Here is a 27394-nt window from a genome sequence, read left to right on the forward strand (position 1 = left end):
AAAATCATTGGCATAACTAATAGGTCTAGCATGCATGTTAATTTCTGTCAACGCTCCCCAATTACCGGGCTCATTGAGTTCTTCAAAAATACAATTTCACCCAATGATTGTGAACCTTTGGAATGATTTGATGATAATTTTGCTGCGAGAAGGGGTAAGACCCTCCACCCCGTAGGGAACCGCCTTTCAAAATGACTATCATCTGCCTCCAGAAAGGGCAGAGGGCAAGGGGTTGTCTCCTAAATTTATTATCCACCTTGCTAAAAGTGAGAGGTATCGCTCGCATCCCTGCACTCCTTATCTTGGAAGGGAAAATGACCCCTCAACTTCATCTTGCTGAAGAGAAATGGTGGGATTAATGAATAAGGAAAAGAAGAAGATGTGACCCTGCTTCCTGACCACCAGGGCACACTAGAGGGTGCAAGGTGGCTAGCCACCCAGCACTCTGTGGGCCACACAGGAGTAAATTATCTACATCATTGTGCCACCCAGGCCCCCTTTGAATTACACAAGAAGAAGAGCGGGTTTACAACAAACTCAAACTTGTCCTGCCAAAAGGCATGGTAAATAACCCTCTGACCTTGCTCAAAGGAACATGGATTTTTAAAAAATGTGGGAACATGACCCAGGAGAAAGAGTTAGCTGACCCACTCCTCTGTGGCCCACACAGTACTGTTCACGTCCTCTGACCTTGTGCAGGGAGAGAAGTACACGGAGGCATTTACACCCTTCATTAATAAGCAAATCAAGGTTGATGGGTCATTATTCTCAATTTATTGACCAGTTACTTAAAACCATTACAAATACAAGTAACAGAACCCATGTGAAACAAGATCATTTTAAAACAATTTAAACTTAAAACGATGAAAGAAATAAAAGACTAAAAATGTGGTCTGCCGTCTATTCTGCTACCTGGGCTAGCGCCCTCCTGTGTGCTGTCACACATTTTGCACATCTTGCTAAAGCCCAGGGAGCAGAGTGTGAAAAGCAAAGGTTGGATACCTCAATACAGGACCGAGCTCCCTGAGCCAATGCCATTGGTTTTATTAATTGTCTTCTTTCGACTGCTAGGCCAGGACAGCAGCACATCACATCACACACCCTAGTAAAGGCTGCTGAAGCAGTTAAATCAATGCCAAGAGACTGAGTAGCCCACAACCAGGTCACTGACATCCAAAGCTTAATAGAAGACAGCAGGTGTGAATAGCCTGGATGAAGGACAGGGCCAAACAAAGAATACACAGTCCCCTTAAATCAAGACCCCACAAAGTGAACCTACAGAAGAGCAACAATAGTTGATTATAGGAAATGGTGTTCCAACGGGAAATAGGAGACATTAAAATCCCCGGAAGGTACAAGACAAAGCACACCTACTGTCTCCACTATACTAACGTTTATGGGCATTTTTCAAAGGAAGTAAGGTACACAGCAAGAGGGAGGTATTCCCTTATTAAGTAAGGAATCCCCAACAAGAACACACAAGCATTGTAACTCCCTTGGAGAGTTAGACATATTAGGACACCCTGTTGAATAGAGTGAAATGAACCATAAAGTTCAAAGAACATGCATTAGCTACCAGATATCCATCGTAAGATAGAAGATAGCCATCAACACAGAAGATGGCAGCACCCAATAATAAAGATGTAAACGCCTGGAGGCCCTAGGTGGTGTATGGCCTCCTGCCTAAGAGGGGTCTGTAGCAGCCAAGACACAGGACCTTGTTTCTAGGCGATAAGGTATCACACATCTTGCAGTGAAGAAGCAGTGTGAGGACAACAAGACTGTCAGCACAAGAGAAAAGTTCTGTGAGAATGACCTGCAAAGACACAAGAAGGAATCTGCATCCATGTACCACCGGTGCAGGAGATAACAGTGGTAAGAGCCCATGCTGCTGACATATAGCTAGAGTAGCTTGCTTAAAAAAAAGTGCAAGAACCCATAGATGTGGAATGGCGATACCACTTGTCCCACTGCTTCAAAGGGGAGAGTAAGAGTTTCTCATGAGAAGAACAATAGAAACAGAAGCATAAGTAATGCTCCAGGATTAAATCAAGATTAAAGCAACGAGAAACAAGATTCACCATATGTAGGCACTTGTGCAAGCGGTGAGCCATGCACAAAAGCTCCTAGAAAATTATAATTATAAGCTCCCTAGAAAGGATACCAAAAGTATCACAAAGATATACGGTAACACCTATGGCATATTGAAGATGCTCTACACAGAGCAAGGAACATACCATACTGGTAACTATCTCTTGGGCATGTAGTCCATCTTCGAGAAAAAGATAAAACCGTGTTTCAACAGGTGCTAAACCCACTGAGGGCCACAAAGAATATACCTCCCAGATAGCAACAACGAAAAGCTCATTCACAGCCTTAAGAAAAATAGTAATATCTGCAAAAGGCAGGAACATTGCACCAGTGTCACCATAAGGTGGAATGGTTCAGACTGAAAGTGAAAAAAGGGAGCTGAAACAGGAAGGCGCCATCAAAGGACACGTCTTCCAGAGTGGATCGGACAGCCTCTGAAAAGCTAGAGTGACAAAGCCAGGCATGACGGCGCTGCACTACAGAATAAGCTATGGCTTGACCTAGTGAATCCATGGTATCCATATCACACTTTATTGCAAACCTATCTGCCTTTCTCCAATCCTGTAGTTTCTGGGCACGTTCGCTCTATGTCTCCTTTATAAGAGAGGGTAGCAGGTGTGCCACTGTGTCTCACAATGCATGGGAAAAGCAGTCCAGAATACAAGCAGTGTTTAACAACCGCAGGCTGAGCTGGTTGAGGAGAAAATGTTTCGGCAACAAGTTTCCAGCCATCTGGAATCCTTGTCTGGAGGGATAATAGTCGGGACACTGGGGTCAGAAGAGGCCGTGACAGCCTGCACCACAAAACTCCTCGTAGTTGGGTGCTGAAGAAGACAATCCGGGACCCCGGGGGTAGGCCGGTGTCTAAGGGATATGGATCAGGATCCGCGTTGTAACGTGGAAAATAAGGAACTGACCTCAGCATATCAGAGAGGGGATTATATGGACTCCGTCAACGTCACATCTGGTGGACGTTGCCCTTTTCTCAACCACAGAAGTACTGCTGGAAAAATTTCTGGATCCAGTCTGGCACGTAGGGGAGAAGGTAAGGAACCTGTGGGTAGATGTCACTATCAGATGAAACCTTTGTACTGCAACAAAACAGTCTAAGTTACTTATGATTTCTCTGCTTAATACTTAGTATAAATGTCAATTTCATTATATTGCACTATTCACCAAGGGGCTGTAAATATGCTGCAGCAAGTATACATATCTCCATGGTAGTATGCACATATTTTAGTCTAGAGACACTTGGTAATGGAGAAGCCAATTATTTTGTTATGCAGCTATGGTGACTTGTCATGCAACAGTGAGGTATTAGTAGCGATTTCAGTCCTTGTCCACAATGTAGTGTAGGGACCTCTGATACAAGGGAGAGATACTGGCACAGAGAGACGGAATAGTTTCTTACCTGTAACTCCTGTGGTCCTTTCGAGGCTCATGCAAACTCCATTTGAGCCCATACACAAGGCATCTCTCCAACATCTAACTTGGAAAACTGCTTTCCTTGTGGCAATCACATCAACACAAAGGGTTAGCGAGATTCAGGCCATCTGTACCCACGAACCTTACACAGTATTTCACTCCTTCAAGGTACTACTTCATACACATACTAAATTCCCACCTAAGGGAATTCTGATATTCATGTCAACCAATAGATTTCCTTACCAACTTTCTTTCAAAACTCATCTACTCCAGCAGCGAGAGCTCTCCATTCTCTAGATGTAAAGAGGGTTTTAAAATGTTACCTAGATAAGACCAAATCTCTCCGAAGATCTTCACAATTGTTCGTTAAGTATGGTCCGCTTTGTACCGTCTGGCCTCCTCCAAACAGACAATATTGAGATGGATTGTCTCCTGTATTCTACTTTGCTACCAACTAGCTAACAAGACACTAGCTGGCAGACCAAAAGCGCATTCTACCACAGGCAAGTCCGCAACGACTGCTTTAATGAGAAATGTTCCCTTAGCAGACATTTGTAGAGCTGTGACTTGGAGGTCTGTTCACACCTTTACAAAGCATTATTGTCTGGACTCCGATGCCAGGGCAGATGCTCAAGTAGGACAGGCTTCTCTCAGGAACCTCTTTGCTTGAAAATTTATTTCATGAGTGTCCTGTTTACTGCTACGCGGTTTTTGGGATGAGCTTGCTATTCTATTCACGTCTCATGACTATACATGGAAATACAAGGAATAGTTTCTTACCTGTAACTCCAGTTCTCTCGTAGGGGTATTTCTAGGATAGTCATAAGCGACCCTCCCGCCTCCCCATTCTCAGCTAGGACTTCCTAAAAAAAAAAAAAAAGAACCGAGGTAACTGCCTCTCTCTAGGCATGATGGGATACTGGAGGACTGGCTCCTCTTAAAGGCACATTCACCTTTTTCTTCATTACTATGGCAGCTAATGGGCTACATTGCCCTGCACTTCTTCATCAGTGCTTTACAATATATAGATTGTGAAGGAATTTTTCTGAAAAATGTGCCACTCATTCAGGCATTTAAATGCAGACATCACAAATTTGTCCCTTTTAAAGATAGACTGGATAAAGAATTTTGGACACTGTAGCCTTTCCCCTAGGCTGCATATGAACATTCTTAAGTGGTTTGGCAGGCCTTTCTGAAGTAAGACGAACATGGACACTTAAGAAGTTATATTGGAAAAAGTGCTCCGGGGTCCCCGCAGACAGGCGGGGAATATTCACAGCTTACATGGAAATCCCCTACGAGAGAAGTGCACCTTTATACGAGTCGCGGCTCGCGAGTATAACTGGGGGTGGGGCGAATTAAGAAAATAAAATCAAAATCAAAAATAATTACATTTAACTCCTCTCCCTTGACATCCCAGCCTGCCCTGCGCCAATCCTGACGCTGCTTTGAGCAGCTTCAGCATTGGCAGGGTGCTCCCAGGCAGACAGGAGCCTGTGCAGGCTCTCTCCAGCCAAGCAACACAATTGCTGGGCTGGAGACAGCCTATTGCGCATGTGTGTTTGGCCGGCCTGTGACTGCCGACCAAACACACATGCGCTCTGAGGGGAGTGCACTCCCCTCGTCCAGGTCATCAATCATAGCATTTGTAAAGCGCACTACTCACCTGTGAGGGTCTCAAGGCGCTGAGGGTGGGGTGCTACTACTGCTCGAACAGCCATAGCTTGAGGTGTTGGTTAGCAGGTCCTGCGTCTGTTGCAGGTGGATAGGAAGAGTGTTCCACGTCTTGACGGCGAGATTGGAGAACGATCTCCCACCGGCGGTCGTTCTGTGGATGCGTTGAACGGTGGCGAGGGCAAGGTAGCGGAGCGAAGCTTTCGGGTCAGGGTGTAGAAGGAGAGCCATCTGTTAAGGTATTCTGGTCCGGTGTTGTCCATGCTTTGTGAGCGTGGGTGAGGATCTTGAACATGATTCTCTTATTAACGGGGAACCAGCGCAGGTCTCTCAGGTTGGCTGTGATGTGGCTGTGGATGTCCAGGATGAGTCGCTTGGAGGCATTCTGTATGCGTTGCAGTCTTTTCCGGAGCTTGGTTGTGGTTTCTGCGTAGATGGCATTGCTGTAGTCCAGTCTGCAAATTACGAGGGCTTGGGTGACCATCCTTGTGGTTCCTGTGGGAATCCATTTGTAGATCTTTCGAAGCATGCAGGGGGTGTTGAAGCAGGAGGCAGAGACGGCGTTGACTTGCTGGGTCATTGATAGCAATGAGTCCAGAATGAACCCCAGGTCGCGTGTGTGGTGGGTGGGGTTCCCAGTGTGGCAGGCCACCAGGAGTCGTCCCAGGTGGATGGGGTGGAGCAGAGGATGAGGACCTCATCAGAATTCAGTTTCAGGCAGCTGTTCTTAATCCATTTGGCGATGGCCTTCATTCCTTCGTGGAGCTTGGTTCTGGAGGTGGCGGGGTCCTTGGTGAGGGAGAGGATCAGCTGGGTGTCATCGGAGTATGAGACGATGTTGAGGTTGGGTGATCGGACAATATTTGCGAGCGGAGCCATGTAAACGTTAAAGAGGGTCGGGCTGAGAGATGAGGGTCATCCCACAAGGTCCCACCCCTTTTGCAAGAAAAGGATAATAAACATGTTTTATTATCCTTTTCTTGTGAAAGGATCTGCAGCAGTTGCTGCTGGCGGGGGGTGAGCGATGCTCCTCCGCCCTAGCGGAGGAGCCTCCACTGCTTTATACTCTAATACGCACTCCTATTACCTGCTGCGCACACAGTATTATGTATGACTTTTGCCACTGGGAGGTGTCTGAAGGTGAGGTATATTCCCATAATAAACTATGGAGACCAGTTGTGCAACACACAGCTTTCAACAGGAAAGATACTCCATTTTATACTCTACTATGGACATTTATCACGATGAAGAGAGGTATATGCAGAGAGAACAGTCTATACCCACAATATACTTTGCACATTTGTTACTCTGGGGAGATGTCTCAGTTGAAAGGGTACTGTGTTTCCATACAATAGTCTCTATAGTTGTTATGCAAGAAAGACTTCCCTTCATAGAGTTAATTTCATCTCTACACCTTACTTGTACATCTGTCATCCTGGCGATAGCTGTGACCAGAAAGGTAAGCCCTTTTTCACAGTCTAATGTGGACATCATCCAAGACACAGGTCACAGGAGAGCGGCCAGTCTCTCCTCACAGTGTATTATGAAGACCTATGATTCAAGAGAGATCTGTCAGCAAACAGGGCAGTTCTTCCCCACAGCCTACTATTTTTATCTGTCAGCATATATATGGTTATTTACTTGGGGAGAAGTCTCAGAGGAGAGGCCAGTACTTGTTATACTTGCCATTGAATGTCTTACATTTGAGGTGGGTATCTTCCCTACCCGCACAGTAAATACTAGTGAGCCTAGGAAAAGGTGCAAGTGAAGAGGAAGTGTCTCGTTACACCCTACTCTTCACATTAGTTAAGTTCATGCAAAAGGTCAGTGTAGAGGCTAGTCTCTTCCAATACTCTACTATACAGATTGTGGAGAGCTGCCAGTGAGATTGCAGTCTCTTTACTTCCCTACTATACACTGTCATACTGTGAAAATGTCTCGTTTGAGAGTCTTTCTCCCCACACCCTACTAATTGAGAGTATAAGGCATAAGTACTGTAATAAAGAAAAGAGTAAATTCTTCCCCTAAAAAAAGTTTATGATCTTGCAATCCTCTTGCATGATAGTAAAAAAATGTATTGGTGTACACAAAATCTTGCTGCAAGGTGTCTCACCACACCCTACTATACATACTTGTTGCCCTGGGTAGAGGCGTCAGTGAAGAACTCAGCATCTCTTCACACCCTACTATGCACTCCTGTCATACAGTGAAAAGGTCTCATTTTAGAAGCCACTTCCTCCCCACACACTACTCGTGGAGACTTAGGGATTGAAATTAAGTGTAAATGTCACCCCCCCAACAAAACTGTTGATTTCACAATACTCTTGTGGGATCTTATTAAAAAACAGAAGTAGTGGGGTATAGCAAATCTTTCTCAAGAGAAAGGTTTTAATACAGAGGCTCGTGTGCTTGCGCAGTCTTATACACACACCGTATGATACAGGGCTATTATGCATTAACTATAGTTTGAATTTTTGAGCCTGTGAGACTCTTGCGAGAGGTGGACAAATGCATGAGTTAGAGCAGTCATTTGTGTGCTCCCATTTTCACAAGACTCTCCCGGGTGTCAACTTATACCACAAAATAATCACAATGTTGCAACAGGGTATCTCTGAACAGAGCCTTTGCATTTGACAATGTGTAATGTTCAGTTACACAAAGAACTGGATGAATTCCTTGAGGTTATTAAGGAAGATCCTGTTCTCTTTATTTGACATGCTTCCAGGATTTCTCAATCTTAGGACAAAACTTTTTGACCATTGCCATTCGGCACAGAGTAGAATACACAAAGGCAGTTTGAGGAAAGAGAGACATCAATTGTGAAAGTTCTCCTTCATTTGGATTTCAAGTCAACACCTGTGATAGTGCCTAGGTCATTTCTCCTATAGTGCACTATCATCAGATCCGGGTGTTCACAATCCAAAAGGCTCTTAACCATTGGTAACAATTGATCCCACTTCATACCTCCATGGCCAATCCAAGTTATGTCCAAGTTAGTAAATCCAAGATTCTTGTCAATAACACAAATAATGGCATGTTATCTAGCCCAGTCTATGAAAATTCAGATCAGAAACATGATGCTGTACAGAGATCTCAGTCACTAGAGGAGTGATCAGCAGAATGAGTAACCTTCAGGAGTTATGTGGAGTTATATGAGGAGAGAAAGAACATGAGGGTGGCAAAATTATAAATGCAATTGGTAGGGTTTTGACACTTACAAAAGTTAGGTTCTGACCAACTGCTGTGTGCATGGTGCACAGTTACTTAATAGAAAATGGGCTTAGCTATCAGCTGGCTTTAAATTGTGGTACAATCTTGTGAGAGGCTCACAAAAGCAAACAGGAAGCACTGCTCCCCCCGCCCCCCTCCCTCAGACAAAGTGAGGGATTGCCTTGCTGGTTCCTGCAAGTGTCTTGCGAGAGATTTTCCTAAGGGTGTAAAAGTGGAAACAACATAGATAATGAAACTATAGGATAGCTCTAAAAATAGCTGTTTTTGTTAACAGTTCTCAATAACTATGAACATTTTTAATATTTTTTTATTTGTAATTTTTTTTTAAAAAAGGCTACAACAACAAAAACAAACACATTGAGGTGCTAAACAAACACCAACAACCTTACGAAAAAAATATGATTAAAAAAAAAACAACTTCTGCCTAGGGAGCACTTGTGCTCTTGAGCAAATCTGCCCTAGAGAGACTTGCTCGTCTCAGACAAGAATTATCTGCTTGCACAAGCAGCAAAATAAGGCTTAATTGAAAAACAAAACCGGGTTATTGTCCCCCTGTGCGCTTAGAACCTACACAGGCACAGTATCTCCTGAAGCAAATGATGTTGAAACCCCTGTAGAACTGTCTCGCTCTGCAGCACGAGCTAACTCTGCCCATCCAAGCCTTTGCGGATGCATAGACCTTAGTTGCCTCCACATCCCTGTGGTACTCATAATATATTGCTTATTTTTCCACCCCGGTTAAACTCTTCCTGCAAATTTTATAGGTTATGTACTTTGCTGAAACCTTCTTGGTACCTGGCCTCATTAAAAAAAAAATGCTACACCAAGGATTCCTTGGGTAGTTCATGTGTCTTAGCTGGGGCAGAGGCCCCTGCCTGTTCATCTTAATCAGATGAAGACATCTTTAAGTTCAAAGTCAAACAGGAAAGGGGAGAGCAAGCCAAATAGGTGTACTCTCACAAAAGTCCAATAGTGAAATGAAGCAAAAGGGATGGATAGACTCTTCTTCTAAATAAGGACATCCATAGTAATCAATTAGAATGCTTCCTTAGGGCGTGCTTCCTCTCACAAATGTCTCACAGGCGTCTCACGAGACAGTAAGAAAAAATCCTTGCTATGTATCTTCTATGGAACAGTACACAATTCATACTGTAAACAAGTTTGATGTTCTAGTTTGTTGAATATAACACAAACACTGTAATTAACTTAATTATAAATTTACGATCTCAGGAGTGGATCGCAAGAGCTAAACAGGAAGTACAGCCCCCTTGGAGTCCACGCAGGGGATTATGTGTCCCTCTCTCATGAGCATCTTGCGAGAGTCATCACTTTTAACAAAAATATGAAGAAAGATCCAACCATCTTTTATTCAATACACTACTATACAGTAGCATTATTTAGAACCGAAAACATGATAAATAACCATATAGAATAGATGACAACACTTAGAAATTTACAATTGTGAGAGTCTTGCGTGATCCTCTTGCAAGAGTATGGACACCTAAAAAAAACATTGCTGGTGACATTTCCCATTATCAGAGTTTCAAGAACTGAGCAAATAAATCATTTTTTATTAAATATTTATCTGTTCAATACTCACATTTTTACAAATAATTTTGCATACTCTCAACCTTATCCTAAACATTCTTTTACGAAAATGTCATACAGTTTCAAAGTTAATTGACAGAACAAACACGCATTATTGTTAAGAAAAATGCAAAACAATAAAATCAATATCTCATAAAAGAACAATCAATTAATTAGTGGGAAAAACAACAAAATGTGCTGCTTAAATAGTTAAAACAGTGTTTTGCACAACAGGATCTTCCCCTTTTCCTCAATTTATTGCAGCTTGTGTTAATATTTTTTTGCCTGACAAACCACGCCATATAGAAGAATTTGGAAAATTCCACAACCACCACAGATGAGGAATCACTCTTACAGATTCTAAGAGCATTTACTCTATCAATAGGAGAGAAATACCTACACAGAGGAACAAGTCTTTTATGCCTGGGGGTTACATTCTTATAACAAAAAAAATCAAATATTCCTTAGTTTCATTGGTGGAGGTGCAAAAAGCACAACTTGGTGAACCTGTCTTAGAGGAATCCCATAGTGCTGTAAAAGCAGCAATTGGCAAAATCCCATATCTGAACTGCAGGAACAAAGTACGAGCACGCAAAGGGAGAATGTAATCAAGAAATTCCTTAGGTTTGGGCACCAATTTGTACATTAAACACCTTGAGAGTCTCATCCCATCGTTCATTTTGTGCAGCTATCTTCTCCCAGTACCCAAGTTTAATCGCGTGGGCTCATTGATTTGAATGGACGATGGGTCCCAAAACTACTGTAGACCGAGCTCTGCCCATGCTCTTTTCACATAACTCAGCTATCTAAGCTGGTTAGAAGATTGGAGTGTGATAATATAAATAAGGCCCAGTCTGTAATCTTGCAGTTGTGTAGGTGTCCAAATGCACTCCCCATATAACTGAGCAAATAAATAATTTTCTATTAAATATCTGTTTAATACTCATATTTTACAAATAATTTTGCAAACTGTCAACAATATCCTATTTTGTTACAATAAAAAAATACTTCATTAAAATATCTAAACACAACATATATTATAGTCATTCTATCATACATACACTCAGAAAAATAATTATGTTACTTTAAAAAAAAAAAAAAAAAATAGAAACCCACTGAAAAACAAAGGTTGAAGTCATGTTATAGTTGGGTGTAATAAAAATACTTGTTCGTTTAAAATAAAACCTTCTAAACTCACTGAAAAACAAAAGTTAAACTAAAGTTACAGTTAGATGAATTTCTCAGTGACAATGTTAACGTTGTGAACTAAAAAAAAAAAAAAATAAACACAGAAATTCAGCAGCAACTAACTTGTGCCACTACCACGCACTGCTTATAACCTTACATGCAATATCACTCATGACATGTTCTATGACATCATTTATGACTTCACTGATGACACCATCCAATGTGTACAAATGTTTGTTCTACAGTTGACACAGTGGTGGGTAATTATCATATTACTTTTCTATGTAATGTTGTACAGCTTGGGTCCAGCTAATGGGTTTGTTTACAAAAAGCATGTGCTCCTAATGCACCATAGCTGTGCAGAGGTATTGAACATGTTAGAAATGTTTGCCTTCAAGAGTAACTCTGTGTGCCACTGACAGTTGTTTTGAATTCATTATGCTCCACATTCATTACGCACACAACTTTTTGGTTCTGCAGAAAAGGTTTCCATCAAGAGAAAGATTTTGCATAGCAGATTCTAACTTTTGTAAGCAGCCTTGATTTACTGGAGAGAATCATGTCACCGTGGTAATGTATACTTAAGATAGAAAAGTGTGTGCACCAGGTACTAGCCTATAACCGCATGCTTGTTTTGCTTAAAAAATTGGCAGCCTACCTGTAAAGATATCACCACAGCATGAAGGATGCAGGAAGTATGGACTTTAGCACCTTCAGTCCCTGGTTATTTCTGGCAAATAATGAATACTGTTGCAATGAATTTAAGCGGTTCTTAGTAGAGTCTTTCGACTTCTGTGTGGTGTATTTCTAAGGAGAGTTTCACTATTTGCAAACAGTGGTATAGAATGAAATCTCCCCTTAAAGGGAACACTGTTTGCAGTATTCGGATCTCTGTAGGATATCAACTTTCTTTCTTAATGTAGAATCAGTGTGTGTCAGGAGTTTTAAACAGATAAAAACAGTTTGTAGTAGGATATTTATTTTGGAATTAGCATTCACTAATTTAAATTTCTCTGAACAGTTGTATACAGATTGAATACCATACTCAATGAGGGTTTTCCATATCCACGGGGTGTATTGTTAAAGTAGTCTAAGCTACGTGTAAAGCAAGAGCAATTTATGCAGCAATCTGGGGGAAACCTATGCTTGATAATGTCATGAGTGATGCCATAAATGATGTCAGAACATGTCAGGAGTGATGTCATACATGAATGAAGTCATAAGCAGTGCATTGCGGGGGCACAAGTAATAGCTAGTACTATTAGCTATAACTACTGAATTTCCGTGGGTTTTTTGCTCAAAACATAAACATGGTCACTGAGAAATTCACCTAACTATATTATTCTATGCTTAACATGTTCATAGGTCATCGCAGTTTCTATACAAGTTGTTTGATTAGATGATAATGAGTCTTTGTTTTATATATCACAATAGGTAAATATTATCATAACTAGCTACAAGCACTTCAATAGTGAAACATTGAGGAAAAGATACAATTTAAAAAAGTGATTTATAAAAAACAAAAATTACCTCCAAATACTGCAACACTTGAAAGTCTGGTGTTTATTCAACTTTAAATCTCAATATATTATCTTCATTTTACATATATTCCCCTTTTATGTAAATATGTATCTAATTATTTATTACTATACTGCTACTGTACAAGAGAAAAAAATCACTCTCCCCAATACATTACTCTGTCTCACCCAATACCTCTCGCAGACTATCCACTATCTCCACGCCGACTCACCCAAAACCTTTCTTTCAACTACTATGATATTCAAAATAACCCTTTCTAGACTCTTCTCTCCTCCGTCCCTCCTGTTTTACCCCAAACCTGAGTTCTTTACTATAATTTCCCAAACAACTTTACTAAATTCTTCCCTCATGTATCTCTGCTTTGACTCATCCCAAACCTCATCTTACTACTATGATCTCTCAATTAATACTTTCTACATTCTTCCCTCTTCTATGCCTCCATTGTTCTATTCAATCCAACTACTCACATATTTCACTATACTAATCAACCACTAATCCTTTTGGGTTCTGGTGTAGCGTGCTACTCGCTGAAAAACGATTCAACGCCTTGTGAGGGGTAGTAAGAGCTATACAAATACAATTACAAATTGCAAGCATTCCTCCCATCACGTTTTGGGAGTTTTATGTACCAGCCTAAGTGGCAAGGGTATGGCCGGACATGGGTCACATATTGACTGACACGGGAACCAAGCAAAACCTGGATTATGAGCCCTTTTCAGAGCGAAACAGACCCTAGGTTGCTTTTGTTCGGGTTCAGTGAGGACCTGGCAATTCGGGCTAGACTGTTCCCATGAGGACCAAGGTCAAGGCTCATTTGCATATGGCTGGGTCCAAACTAAGGGAGCATGATGGGCAAAAGAACAATGGCTTAGAATGCTCCCCTGAGCGACTGCCACTGGTGAGGCAAATAGCAAGCATTCCTCTCATCTCCTTTTGTGTGTTGTCAGCCTCTTACTTCTTTCCCACTCAGTTTCTAATTCCTCTATAGAAACTTCCCAAAACTCAGTGCTAAATTGTAAACATGCAGTGCCTAGAAAAATATGGAAGGTTCATACATTAGAGTATTTAATTGGCAAACATTGCTTCTTATGTTGTCTGTTGGATCTACGTCACACCAGAATAATCAATTGGGCAGAAATGACACCTAAACTATATTTAAGATAGTGGGTGATAGGTTAAAGAGTAGCAACGGCTCAACAACATACTGTAAATAAATTCTGCTACACCCTTTTTAGTGTTTTTTTTTGCAGATGTTCTAGTAGTATTTGGGTAAATCAGGAAAAACTGAGGCAATAGAGCTGCAATTTTCAGCAACCAGCATTTACAAGTTATTTACTTGTAAACGAATGGACCAGGGTATGGATTCTGCAATTGTGATGCTGGACCTAAGCGCAGCCTTCGACACGTGGACCATGGCATTCTACTACATAGACTGAGGGAAACTGAAATCAGTGGAAAAGCCCTTAAATGGTTCACTCAATTCCTAGAAGGTAGAACTTTTCAGGTTCTCAATCGCTCTTTTTTTTCCAGAGAATGTCAAGAGCCTCTGGGGAGTACCGCAGGGGTCTTCAACTGTGCCCCACACTTTTTAATGTCTATATGAGCCCACTGGCTAGAATAGTTGAACCCTTTGGTCTATCGATAGTGTCCTATGCCGACGACACTCAGCTTCTAGTTTTTCTCTCCCCCGCTCATGACTCCTTTAAATCTCAGCTTGCCCCTTGCTTACAGGCAGTATCCAAATGGATGACGGAGTGCAAACTCAAGCTGAATGGAGAAAAAACTGAGGTACTGATCATGGGTTATCATTCACTCTCCTCTCAAGTAACCCCGATCTTGGACCTCTTAGAAGATCTTCCATCTCATAAGAATCACATCAAGAGCTTGGGTGTATGGTTTGACCCTTGGCCTTCTATGGATAATCGGGCAAATAAAATATCCGCTACCTGTGCTGGAATTTTCAGACTCCTTAGGAAAGTCTTTAAAGTTCTCCCATTCACTGCCAAAAGGCTCATAGTACAAGCTCTTATTACCTCCCGGATAGACAATGGAAATGCCCTGTTTCTGGGCTCTCCAAAATATGTTTTTAAAAAACTACAGGTGCTTCAGAACACGGCGGCACGCCTTCTTTACAACTTGCCCTGACACCATTCGGCCAAATCAGCCCTTGCAGCTCTTCACTGGCTTTCCATTGAGCAACGAATGAAGTTTAAGAGGCTCTGCTATATCCACAGATCCCTGTATGATAAGGGCCTTCCGCTTCAACACTCCTTAGCTTCTTTTTATGAGCCAACCAGATACCTTAGGTCTTCCTCAGCAGGACTAGCAGTTGTACCATCTATAAAAAAAAAGTCAAATGTGGAGGAAGGTCTTTGGCATTCCTCGGTGCTAAGCTCTGGAATTCCCTGCCTATTTCCCTTCGGCAGACCAGACATGAATTTTCATTCCGTCGTCTGTTAAAGACCTGGCTGTTTTAACACCTTCGCTTTACACCTAAACTGATGACGATCGCTATTGCAAACGCTGGGAAGCCTCAGGGCAGCCACGCGCTATACAAACCCAATATAACATAACTTAATGAAGGTTGAAGTATAGCAAACAGAATTTGCAAATAATATATTTTTTTTTATTCTGCCTGTACACACACAAAAATAAGGAATGGTTTGGCCTTATCAGTATCTTCTACATCAGTGGCCAGGAAAGGTCTGCCACTGAACAATCAGTTTCAGCACCATCATTTGATGCCATATAGAAAAATACTTACTTTGATACATCAAGAAGGAAGTCATTCAGCTCAGTCTGTTTGGCAAGGCCCCTGCAGACCTAAAATGCAATGCAAACAGGCATGATATTAGAAGACAATATGTACTGCTTACTCTTTACATAAATAAACACCTTACAAGTCTCACATTCATGTTAAGTCATATATACAGCGTAAATAAGTTAAGCATGTGTTTCCTAAATATATTATGCTCATTTTCCAAGACATCCTTTACAGTGTCGGTTGGGCTCTCATTATCCTAAATGAGACTACTGGATTTCTAGGCAGCAGGATCGATAACTGTGTGGGGGTCTGAGTCTGACCCACGTGCAAAGAACTCTGTCACCCTAAATCCGGTTTTTGCTCCGGCTAACTAGCAGTGCCTCATTTCTCCCATGAGGAAGAAATGATTCAGCAGCCGAGCGCATGACATCTTTGGAACTTCTCAGGGAAGTCGTGGTCACTCAGATCCAAACCAACTCTCTTATTTCCAATATGATCTCATATACAAATGACAAAGACAGTATAAGTTTTATTTAATGTTCTAATAAAACGACTGTATTTTAGATATTAAGGCATGAGCCGCAATAACCAGAACAATACAACACAGTAGGATTGAAATAGTCACCAAGAGAGTAAAACATAAGAACAAAGCTATCATATTGTCTAATAGTTTCTACTCTCGTTCTGCTTGTTCTATTTAGAGCACAGCATGTTAAGCTTCTAGCTTGCCTGTCAGAATCACTGTGGAGACATCAGCCCTCATACCTGAGCAAAGACCTGTGATCTTGGTTCAGCATCTGCAACGAGGCAGTCAGCGTCTAGTTGTGGTTCCCTGGTCGAAATCTCCCTCTTCCGTGTATTGGGACAATGAAGTGATTTTATAACTAACATGTCATTGTGATCACAAAATGTCCCTACGCAGGAATGCCAAGTCTAAACTCCTACCACGTCTATCGGCAATGTACCAGACTGTATCCTTGACTGAAGCACAGAGTAAATATGTTATGGAGAACTCAAGTGCTGAAGTAGGCAAAACAGTGTGATATGAATAAAAAAACAACACCGTAGAACTGGCTATTTGAAAAATAACAGTACGAAGCCTAATAAAAAGCATGTAGAGCAAAGTGCACAGAGGCTCTAAGCTGTCAGCAAATGAATAAAATATATTCAGGGCAAAGTGAAAAAAGGCCTAAAGCCTGAAGCTAAAGCGCAATGAATACGTAAAACTGACCACACTACACCCTCCCCCTTGTCGGTAGCAAGTGGTTCCAATAATATAAAAGGATGCCCCAAATATAAACAATATATAAAATCATATATTTCGACAAGGTGATAAGACAACAAAGTCATAAATTTAGGAAACATGTGACCATAAAACCAAATTCAATATTGTGTCAATTTCGTAAGAGAGAAAAAATCCAATCGTCAAACAGAAGCAACAGAACGCAGGAGTTCCTCCACTTCGATATATGTCAATACCGGAAGATCCACGCCACAAAGTACCATGGAGCAGGTGTGGTCCAAAGCCCCAAAACCATTCAGGGCGGCACCCCGTGCAGGGCCTATGAAAGAGACAATACCATCTTCCTCCAGGAAGGGAATCTCATAAACCGCCTCACGAAGCAAGCGCATCCGTAGTGCACAAGTCTGGGAATGAGCCCTAATTGGGAACATCAACAGATCAGTATCGACCATTGGAGGGCGCTGCAGTGAGAGACAGAGAGCCAGTGCATGTTCAAACGAGCACCAAAGGCATCGAAACACGGGTTGCACACAATCCAAAACCGGTCTGAATGACAGAGACCAGTCACACTCCAAATGTCCCAGGAGTGTTGCTCCAAAATGCTGCATCATGCGTTCACGACACAGCTACGCTGACGGGAGCAGCAATACAGGATCTCGTCGTGACGGGACAGCCATTGCGAAAAAATAGCAACACCACCAAGACTCCATCCAATAAAGCCAAAGTAATCGGGAAACCCCCAAAAATGCTTCCGAAAATAGAATGTATAGCCGAAGGTATCAAACCGAATATGGAAGAGAAGGTGTGAGTAAAACCAACACCAACGGCTTTGAAAAAATGTGCAATACCAGCAGTGCTGGATGCATTAAATATACGTCCCACAAGTTCACCGAAGTGACTTGGAAAGTTTGTATTCAAAAGGGACTGTATCTCCGCCGATGACCTTGCACCTGAAGTGCGTAGGTCTCGCTAGCAGATGTAAGGGCCACATGCTTTTGAAACAATAAAGCTTTTAGCCGACTCAACTTGTCGAAATCAACCTTGGAAGTAGCAATATGAGGCCAGATGTCCGCTACCTCCCTAATTTGAGTGGGGGGAAACAACACATTCCCGCAGCACGTAACGGCCTTGTTGACAACGACGATGTAAACTATTCCGGCACGCATGCCACAGCAGCGTTTGCTGTTAAGAACAATGTAACTGCCGTTAGAAAGCACCTGAAAAGTGTTTTTAATAACCGGGACTGGAACTCCCTTCAGATAACAAGCTAAGTTAGCAATCGAAGCGTTACACGCCCCGTGCAAGGACAGCTGTTTACAAACCATTGAATGGCTGACAGAAGCTTCACATTCGTTGCCGCTAAGAAAAACCTCCCTCAAACCATTAACACATCTGTACTGAAAGGGAAGCTCCCACACCTCGTGTATGTAACTGTCTCCCAATAGTTCATATCTACCCACCGGAATGTGCTTCAAACCAGAAGTAAATTGCAGAGTGGAGATAGGCAAATTAATAACCCCATGAATCAACCACTCAGCTGACGGAATCTCAGCCACCGTGAAAGGCAGTTTCTCCAATTTCTCAATATTCAACATAACATATGTCGCTTCCTTTTTAGCCATCAGTTGTTGCTGACAAGTCAAATTAAAAGAGATAAAGATCTCTCTGGCACGAACGTGCTGCCATGGAACGCAACCCGCCTTCAAGGTCTGAAGAGTCCAACCCAGCTGCATGATGGACCGCGTCTGACTCTGCCCATGATATAAAGAAGACATGTCCGATTTAATAATGTCAATGGCAGAGGAAACAATGCTGTCAATCGTGAAAACACGGTCAGAAAGGGTATGCATGCCATTATCAACAACAGACAAAGTCTGCATCAGGTTTTCCTGATCAATCTGCCTCAACCGGGCTGCAGCCTCTTGTTGTGAAAGCTTCCAAATCTCATTATAAACTTCGTATAAGAACCTTTTCTTCCGTGGTACTTTGGGACCCGACAAAAAATCTTCTAAATCAGTATCATTAGACAGTAACTTGAGATGTGACTTAACTGCATCCAGCGTGGATGACTTCAACCATTGCTGATAAAGCTTCCCCACACTGTATGTAGTTATAATATCAGCATGTTTTGGTGAAACGTAACAAGGGTCTGCCCTACTAGTCCTGAACCCCCCTGAAGAGGTGACAAAACGTTGATGACACACATTAGTGTCTACAGGCCATAATAACCACCCGCCTGGATGTAACAATGAAATGTTAAGCGTACCATTCTGGACCCAATGTGTAAATTCACTAAAAGTAGCATTCACATAGTGCTGCCAATTTTTTTATTTAGAAGGGACAGGTATACTAGGCAAATTCAACTCCCTAATTGTCGCTAAGCCCAAACAGCTAGTCTGTTGTACTGTGTCATTGAGGAAAATCATCTGCACAGGGATAATACATGCTCTAAATAATGTGTCCCTGCCTTGCATCTGCCAATTTTTCGAACCCCAAACACTTTTCAAGTCAACAGTTTTAAACCAGTATTCATACCCCTCGACCGAAAGTTTAGATACAAACAAATTTGAATACAGTAATTTAGTATCGGTCAACAACATTTGCTTATTAGAATACGGGGCAACTTTAAAATAGTAAGATTTAGCATTTCATTGATCATGCCCAGAAAAATATGCAAATTTATCATAATACGTTTTCGAACTCCCTTGTGGAGGAGTCGAGCAATATTCCCAGTGCACATAATTAAACATGGACTTAGGGCTACTAGCTTTATGAATAAAGTGGTGTCCATAATAGTTGTAACAAAACATGTCACCATGATAATCTCTAAACTGGTAAGCATCTTCATCGTCATAGACCGTATAATATTGCAAATCTGTTAGCATAGAATCTACTGTCTTTACATCCCAATCATCAGAAACAATGCCAGGTATAACAATATCATTCATTGATAACTTGAGGACATACGGTATTTGAACCAATTCAGTGGGACCATATATATCAAACATTACTTTATCCCACACAATCCCATCCGGAATTGGTATTGCAGAAATGTTTACAGTGGACAAGTCTCGTCGAACCATATGAGACGAAAAATGCGGTTTTAACACAGTCTCCACGTGCTCAATGTCAGACCGATCAGGAAGAAAATTACCATGTATTATCAGAAAAAAAGTAACCACAAATCCCAACCATAATAAAAGAGTCATCACGGCCAAAAACAGCCACAAATAGTTCCAAGGAAAAACAAAATATGTGCGTTTAAGCGAACCCAGCATCCTTCGTGGACCGTGGACATAACACATCGAGGACGAGGAGCCAGACACATCATTATCAGCGTCGTTGAAGCAGCCAGAGGCAGTTCTAGCAAAAGGTGCAACTGTGAACAAAGAAGCAGATGGAGGCTCTCGCCTTGGCACGCTATAAACCACACGTTCAGAAACATCAGTAGAACGTACAGCAATTTGATCAAAAGAATCCATATTAATCGTCGTCGGTGGAACAATCGCAAGATCATCATCCACCCTCCCCAAGCTCGGAGAGGAAACCGTGTCGGTGAAAATCACCTGCAGCTGGACTTTTTCCCCAGTAGTGAGAGGGATTCCGGAACTACTGGGTGTCCCTCTTGGTCTGCTGTGCAGAATCGGCCACATGTTGTAACTTGACATTATCAATCGAAACAAAGCGATTTCCTTTGGCCCCTCGCAGCGGCGGTAAAATCACAGTTCTCGTGCCGCTTACCCCCAACACAGGGACAGGTGCTCGATAAGAAGGACCAAATTCTTTTTTAACTAAGACCTTTTCACGCACTAGATCCCCAATCCTGGGTATCCAACCAGTAGGTGTTACTGACTCATCCTTAATTCCTGAGGAGGCAGCACTGGCAGAAGAGTTATCTTCACGGAATTGTTGTAAATCCTGCAAAACAGTGACACGATCATTTATGTCAAAGTGCGTATCTGCCGCCTCCACACCAGGACCATCTAGATCAGGAACATACATTCGTGTTCCAAACAGGCACTCATATGAAGTACGACCCCCCAGTGACCTTCTAGGCAAGTTATTAAGTGCTCTCTGTACTCCATATAGGTGGGCTAGCCAACCACGACCCGTACCTATAATCCTGGCCGTTCAGGATTGCTTTAAATCACGATTTAAACGCTCCACAACAGAATTTCCCTCGGGATGAAATGGAGACGAGAATTGGAGTTGGACCCCCAACGAAGCCATGGTGTCCCTGAATGTCTTAGAGGCAAAAGCAGGGCCCTGGTCCGAATGAAAAGCCGCAACTGCAAATGTATCGACAAAGATGCAGAAATCTTTAATAACAGTCCGAGTGTCAGCCGAGCGTTGTGGCCATACCCACACAAATCTGGAGCACGAATCTACAGCAACCAATATATATTTGTATGCACTATCTGGTGTCAGCGGACCACAAGGATCCAAGTACACACACTGTAATGGTTTATTTGAAATCAGAAGGGGCATCTGCTGCGGGCGTCTAGCCGACGACGCTTTAATTTGTTGACAAACGTCACAACAAAGGACATATTGTTTAGTCTCTTTATAGAGACCAGGCCACCAGTAATGAGCCTGTAAGAGTGAAATCGTGGCAGCCACACCAGCATGTGCAGAAGCCAGCCCCTCATGTGCTGCAGAAATTAATCGAGGTCTCTCAATTTTATTGGGTAATTCACGTACACCAATGCCTGGAATTGTAACAGTAGCATTCAGCGCACTATTCAAGCAGTAACTATATTTAGAAGGAAATCCTTTAGGAAAGGACGTGCCATCAGCCGTAGCCTTTATGGCAGCCGAAATTTCTGTGTCTGGTTTGGAACTCGAACGAGTCACTGCGGCTACAGTGGCAACAGCCACTGCCGATTTCGCGGCTTCATCAGTCAAAGTATTCCCAGCAATGTGTATTCCAACGCGCTGGTGTCCAAGTGTATGCACAACATGGACTTTAGGAAGCATTTCCTTCAGATCCGCAACCTTACCCCACAATATTTTATGTTTAATGGTGTTGCCTTTAGAATCTCTGAACCCATTCATCTTCCAATAGTGTATATATTCATTGAAAGACTGTACACAGTAGTAGGAGTCACAGACCTAAAAGGTCATAATCGCCGGATCCGCGTGCTCCAACGCTAACAATAGAGCTTTGAGCTCAGCCAGCTGTGCAATCTGCCAAGGTTTTAGTATAAGTATGTTGGGGGCAGAACACTTCCCCCTCCATAGTGCCGCTCACCACCGCACATGCAGCAGAATACTGTTGTTTAGTCCCAACTGCCGGTTGCGCAGAGCCATCGGTATACATGACCACCTGATATTGGTCAATAGGCAACGTACCAGCAGGAACAGGGTACTCCATCTCATATTGAAGAAATTCTTGAGTCTGCAGTTTAGGGTCAAATACGTAATCTACATCAGTGGCTGTCAAAGACGTAGCCCATTGTATCCATCGCGGGTGTAAAGCTTTCGAATTAGGAACACTCGCTTTTGTAACTGCCTCTAAGGCCGGAATCGGGGAAACGATTGTCCCTGGGCAAGCGGTCTTTCTTTAATAACAGCCATCTGTACTGCAGTGAGTATTTTCTCAGTCTGTGCAAATCGTTGTTCTGCAGCAGAATACAAGTGAGACTTGTATGCAATCGGGACTGTCTCCCCCTCATTAAAGGGGACATACGTAAACCCAACAGCCCCAGGTATCACCCTGACTAAATGTGTCTTATTGTCCCGTGTGTGTAAGTGTTTAACTGCTAAGAGATCAGTTTGCAAATCTCGTAGTATATGTGTATGCTCAATCGTCCAAAATCTATTTGAAAAATTTGGGCGAATCAATTCGTATAAGGGTTTTATACGTGTAGCATAATCAGGAATGTAAGTTCTGCCAAAACTCAGAAACCCCAACAATGACTGGAGCTTCCGAACCGTATTAGGAGGCTGCAATAAAGCACATTTCACCCAAAAATGTGGCGCTAAGCTCTTGCCCTCACTCGACAACTCATATCCCAGGAAAATGACGCTGAGGAAGGCAATCTTTGATTTTGTAAAATTAAATTTATAGCCAACATCAGCAAACCCCACAACAATGCGCAAAACACGCCTTAGATGCTGCAGAATCTCATTGTCTGTCAGATATATGTCATCAACATATGACAACGCTTCAGGGTCCAACTCGTGCAGCATTTCAGTCACACGAGCCGAAAACAGTCCTGGGCTATTCTTATACCCCTGAGGCAAACGACAAAACTTTTACTGAGAGCCAAACGCACTGAAACTGGTATAGTCCCGACTTTCGGGCGCTATATTCTGGCAGAAAAATCCATTCGAGATATCTAACGTTGTTTTGTATTTTTTACGCACTATATTATTCATAAGCGCTACGCTATGTGAATTCTGTATTGCATATGTGCGTGTATGACTATACAAATGTCTGTAATCCACCACTATCCTATATGAATGGTCCGGTTTAGCAACCGGAAACAAGGGATTATTCATCGGTGAGACACAGGGCTCAATTACACCCTGGTACTCCAATTGTGTAAGAATTTTCCTAACCGATGCCCTTGCTTCAAATTTGATACGATACTGCGGTTGTGGCTGAGGTTCGCCCTTTATCGGAATTACATGATAAGGTGATTGTCTATCCCACCCCAGGTTATTTCTATACAAGGCGGGAGCCTGTGCTAGAGCCCATGATTTACTATAGGACTCCGCTAGCTCTCTCGGAACAAGTGGTGAGAAAGAAGGTGTAATAACCTCCTCCCCAACCGGACAGTCGCGAACAAAGTCAGGTGGCCAATCCTGTTCTGCCAGCAGAACATCATATGATTTTACCACATGGTCCCAAAAAAATGGCGTTTATAATACGGTCAATGTCCCCTTCCAATCGCAGAGTCACTTGATATACTCTATCAGGATCAGAGACTCGCATATCCGCCGTTTCGACTTGTACGAAGTCATCAGTTGCTTTCACCTCCAGATGCTCTAGAAGACTCCGGCGAACTATTGTGACCTCTGCCGCGCTGTCTAACAGTGCTAACGCCCATGTCTTGTTCGTCAAGAGAACTCTCTTCTTGAGCGGCATGTCTAACTGAGACTGCTGCCACTTTCTTCTTTTTAAATTGCTGTTTGTGTTGCAGCGGTTTCTCTTCTTGTTTAATAGAAACCTCTGCCGAGCGTTGTGAATCCTGTCTCGGTTTCACGTACTCCGTCCTCCGCTCTGACCGCCCACCTCTCACTTCTCTTTTCCGAGGAGTCCTGAAAGGAACGAGATTGGCGTGTATCAGTATATTGATATCTATCAGGCGTCTTCAAAGTATCCCTATTCCTGAGATTATACTTATTCTGTGGGGTCTCCGGTTGTGGAGACTGCCCACCATCTTTTTTAGGTGTTTGCTGTTTCTTTTCCCAGCGCTTTTTCGAACCCTCAGGTTGTTGCTGTTTAGCATTATCTTTATTATTTTTACCCTGTAACTGGGGTTTCTGTGGTCTAGCATCGAGGCTATCTCGACCAATACTAGAATATGTTTCAGCTATTATTCTCGGAAGTTCCCGCTCCTGATTAAGCAGCAGAACATCCCGAAGACGCGTTCGCACTGCTAGTGCTACTGCCTCTCCTTTGAGATTACTCAAAATAATAGAAGAAACTGTGGCAAAATTGCCCAGCAACTGCATGCCCAAATCTAAGGCAGGGGCAGCCTCATATTCATCTTGAATCTGTTTAAGCACGTCCGGTAAATTAGCTAATGTCGGTGTACCGTGTGCCGTAGTGTAGAGCGCGGCAAACACCGTGCCCCAGGTATTACAAAGGTCCACCGGAGGAACCATCCCATACGGCAAACACATCGTCAAAATTCTATGTTTATCCTGAGGTCCCGTATGGGGAAATACTGCTTCCAGCGTATACATTTTTTGCGCCAGCCAAAATGGAGTCTCCTCACGTTTAGCCGGTACCTTGCCCATAACTGAGTGTACAGTGGCCGGATTAATACCCGGAACCACTGCCTGTGGGTGCGCCGGAGCAGCACGCGCTGCATTTGTATTTAGTGTCTGCATGACAAACTGAACCAATCGTCTATATGTAGCCGTTAAGTCTGTATATAAACGACGAACTTCAACCACTGCCAATTGAGCAACCGCAGGATGAGGTGTATATGTAGCCAATAAAGGCCAGGTAGGACCATCATTACTCAGCGGACCTAACCTAACTTGTGCTACTGTGTGTGGGAGGGTGCCATCAAGCCAATTATGGTGTTCTTGATAAGATAGAGGTATTTCTAAGTAAGCGTAAGCCCTGTATTGTCCAGGGACATTCGCAACAGTGTATTTGTGAAAAGTATTTGTACCCCCATCCACTGCTGGAAATCCGACCCAAGAATAAAAAAGTTCCGTTCTATAGGCTGCATGGGCGTCCACCACAAAAGTGACTGGACACCCCTGGACCGTCAGTCCATGTGCGAACAGATGTCCTGTGAGCGGTTGACGCATATTGATTGCTATATTCACTACATTAGGATTCGCCATTTATAAAAAATATCTCTAGGTCAGAGAAGGCACACCAATATCGGGGTTTTCCTTTCAAAGTTCAAGCTTGAACAACCAACCACTAAGCAATAGGATGCACCTATCCCGTGGCGGCGGAAACCCTCAGCCCCACGGACGTCTCTGTATACGGAACCGAGGAGTCAAAATATATATGAGACCAAGAGAGTCAGTCGGACCTAAACATTAGAGCCAGACCAAACGTTGGCGGCGCCATGTCGCGTGGGCTCTCATTATCCTAAATGAGACTACTGGATTTCTAGGCAGCAGGATCGATAACGGTGTGGGGGACTGAGCCTGACCCACGTGCAAAGAACTCTGTCACCCTAAATCCAGTTTTTGCTCCGGCTAACTAGCAGTGCCTCATTTCTCCCATGAGGAAGAAATGATTCGGCAGCCGAGCGCATGACATCTTTGGAACTTCTCAGGGAAGTCGTGGTCACTCAGATCCAAACCAACTCTTATTTCCAATATGATCTCATATACAAATGACAAAGACAGTATACGTTTTATTTAATGTTCTAATAAAACGACTGTATTTTAGATATTAAGGCGTGAGCCGCAATAACCAGAACAATACAACACAGTAGGATTGAAATAGTCACCAGGAGAGTAAAACATAAGAACAAAGCTATCATAATGTCTAACAGTTTCTACTCTCCTTCTGCTTGTTCTATTTAGAGCACAGCATGTTAAGCTTCTAGCTTGCCTGTCAGAATCATTGTGGAGACATCAGCCCTCATACCTGAGCAAAGACCTGTGATCTTGGTTCAGCATCTGCAACGAGGCAGTCAGCGTCTAGTTGTGGTTCCCTGGTCGAAATCTCCCTCTTGCGTGTATTGGGACAAGGAAGTGATTTTATAACTAACATGTCATTGTGATCACAAAATGTCCCTACGCAGGAATGCCAAGTCTAAACTCCTACCACGTCTATCGGCAATGTACCAGACTGTATCCTTGACTGAAGCACAGAGTAAATATGTTATGGAGAACTCCAGTGCTGAAGTAGGCAAAACAGTGTGATATGAATAAAAAAACAACACCGTAGAACTGGCTATTTGAAAAATAACAGTACGAAGCCTAATAAAAAGCATGTAGAGCAAAGTGCACAGAGGCTCTAAGCTGTCAGCAAATGAATAAAATATAACCTCGCCCTCCTAATATTGATAACCAATTTAAATATTTATACAATGATACAAAAAAAATAATTCTGCCAAATAATATTTTTTCTAATAGGGCAATGCAGTTTCCTAGGTTGGATTTATTATCCGTCAGTTAGGTAAACCATGAACAAAACTAGGAAGAAGGCAATCGGCTGTGGATGGCGACGGAATCTTTCACGCCTGACCACATTCAGCCACCCTACCTAACCATGGTCTCCATCTCTATCGAACCTTTTCAAGAAAGAGCAGCATCAGGCCGCAGCCAATGAGCAGTCAGTATGGCAGAACCGCACCGCCATGGTGAGAGGGACTTCTTGGAGTAGTGCTCCATCAACTGCGTTGTACTTTACACTTGTGTGCTGCTGGTTCCAGAATCCTCAGAAATGAAGGTTGCTGCAACGCTGTATTCAAGAGAAGAATTCTGTCAGGTAAACTGACTTTCTACTGCATCCTGTCTGACCCTTGCATTAGTCCTCATCAAAACTCTAGGCTATGGTTGTCTTAGTAGCTTATGCTGCAGATGCCCGCAGTTGAACTTGCACTACACTGGGACAGCACACCGTTTCTCCTAGCTAGATCATGCCTTACAGCAGGCCATCCTAAGCGCCGGATGAGTTCTGCATAACACTCCTGCCTTGAGAGAAGACAACAGGTGAAAACTCACATCCTATCCACTTTGAGAACTTCTGCTTCAGCTTGGTGACAGGATTCCTGCGCTGCAAAAGCATACAAGCTAAATCAGCCTGAACCTACATAAGCCATAGCCAACATACACTGGAACAGCAAAGCCCCAGCGTTTACTGGCAGCTAGGCAAAGAGACAGTCGTATCTTCTTCCCAGCCCCCTAAGACTGATAAAACAAATACAGCAAACTCTACTATGGCACAGATTAAACTATGGAGGGACACTGTTGGAATAAATGGGAGAGGACCAGGTGTG

At 42.8% G+C, this 27394-nt stretch overlaps 1 protein-coding gene across 2 annotated transcripts in view; it reads right to left on the bottom strand.

Moving 5' to 3' along the window:
- The window catches only part of PDE10A (phosphodiesterase 10A), a 1332617-nt gene that overhangs the window by 545736 nt on the left and 759487 nt on the right, over nt 1-27394 (bottom strand). For both annotated transcript variants that reach the window (XM_069235310.1, XM_069235309.1), the window contains exon 9: nt 15500-15558. In XM_069235310.1, the coding sequence (XP_069091411.1) occupies nt 15500-15558 (59 nt within the window). The remainder of the gene's footprint in view (nt 1-15499; nt 15559-27394) is intronic.

Source organism: Pleurodeles waltl, chromosome 5, assembly GCF_031143425.1.
Source record: "Pleurodeles waltl isolate 20211129_DDA chromosome 5, aPleWal1.hap1.20221129, whole genome shotgun sequence".
Lineage (NCBI taxonomy): Eukaryota > Metazoa > Chordata > Amphibia > Caudata > Salamandridae > Pleurodeles > Pleurodeles waltl.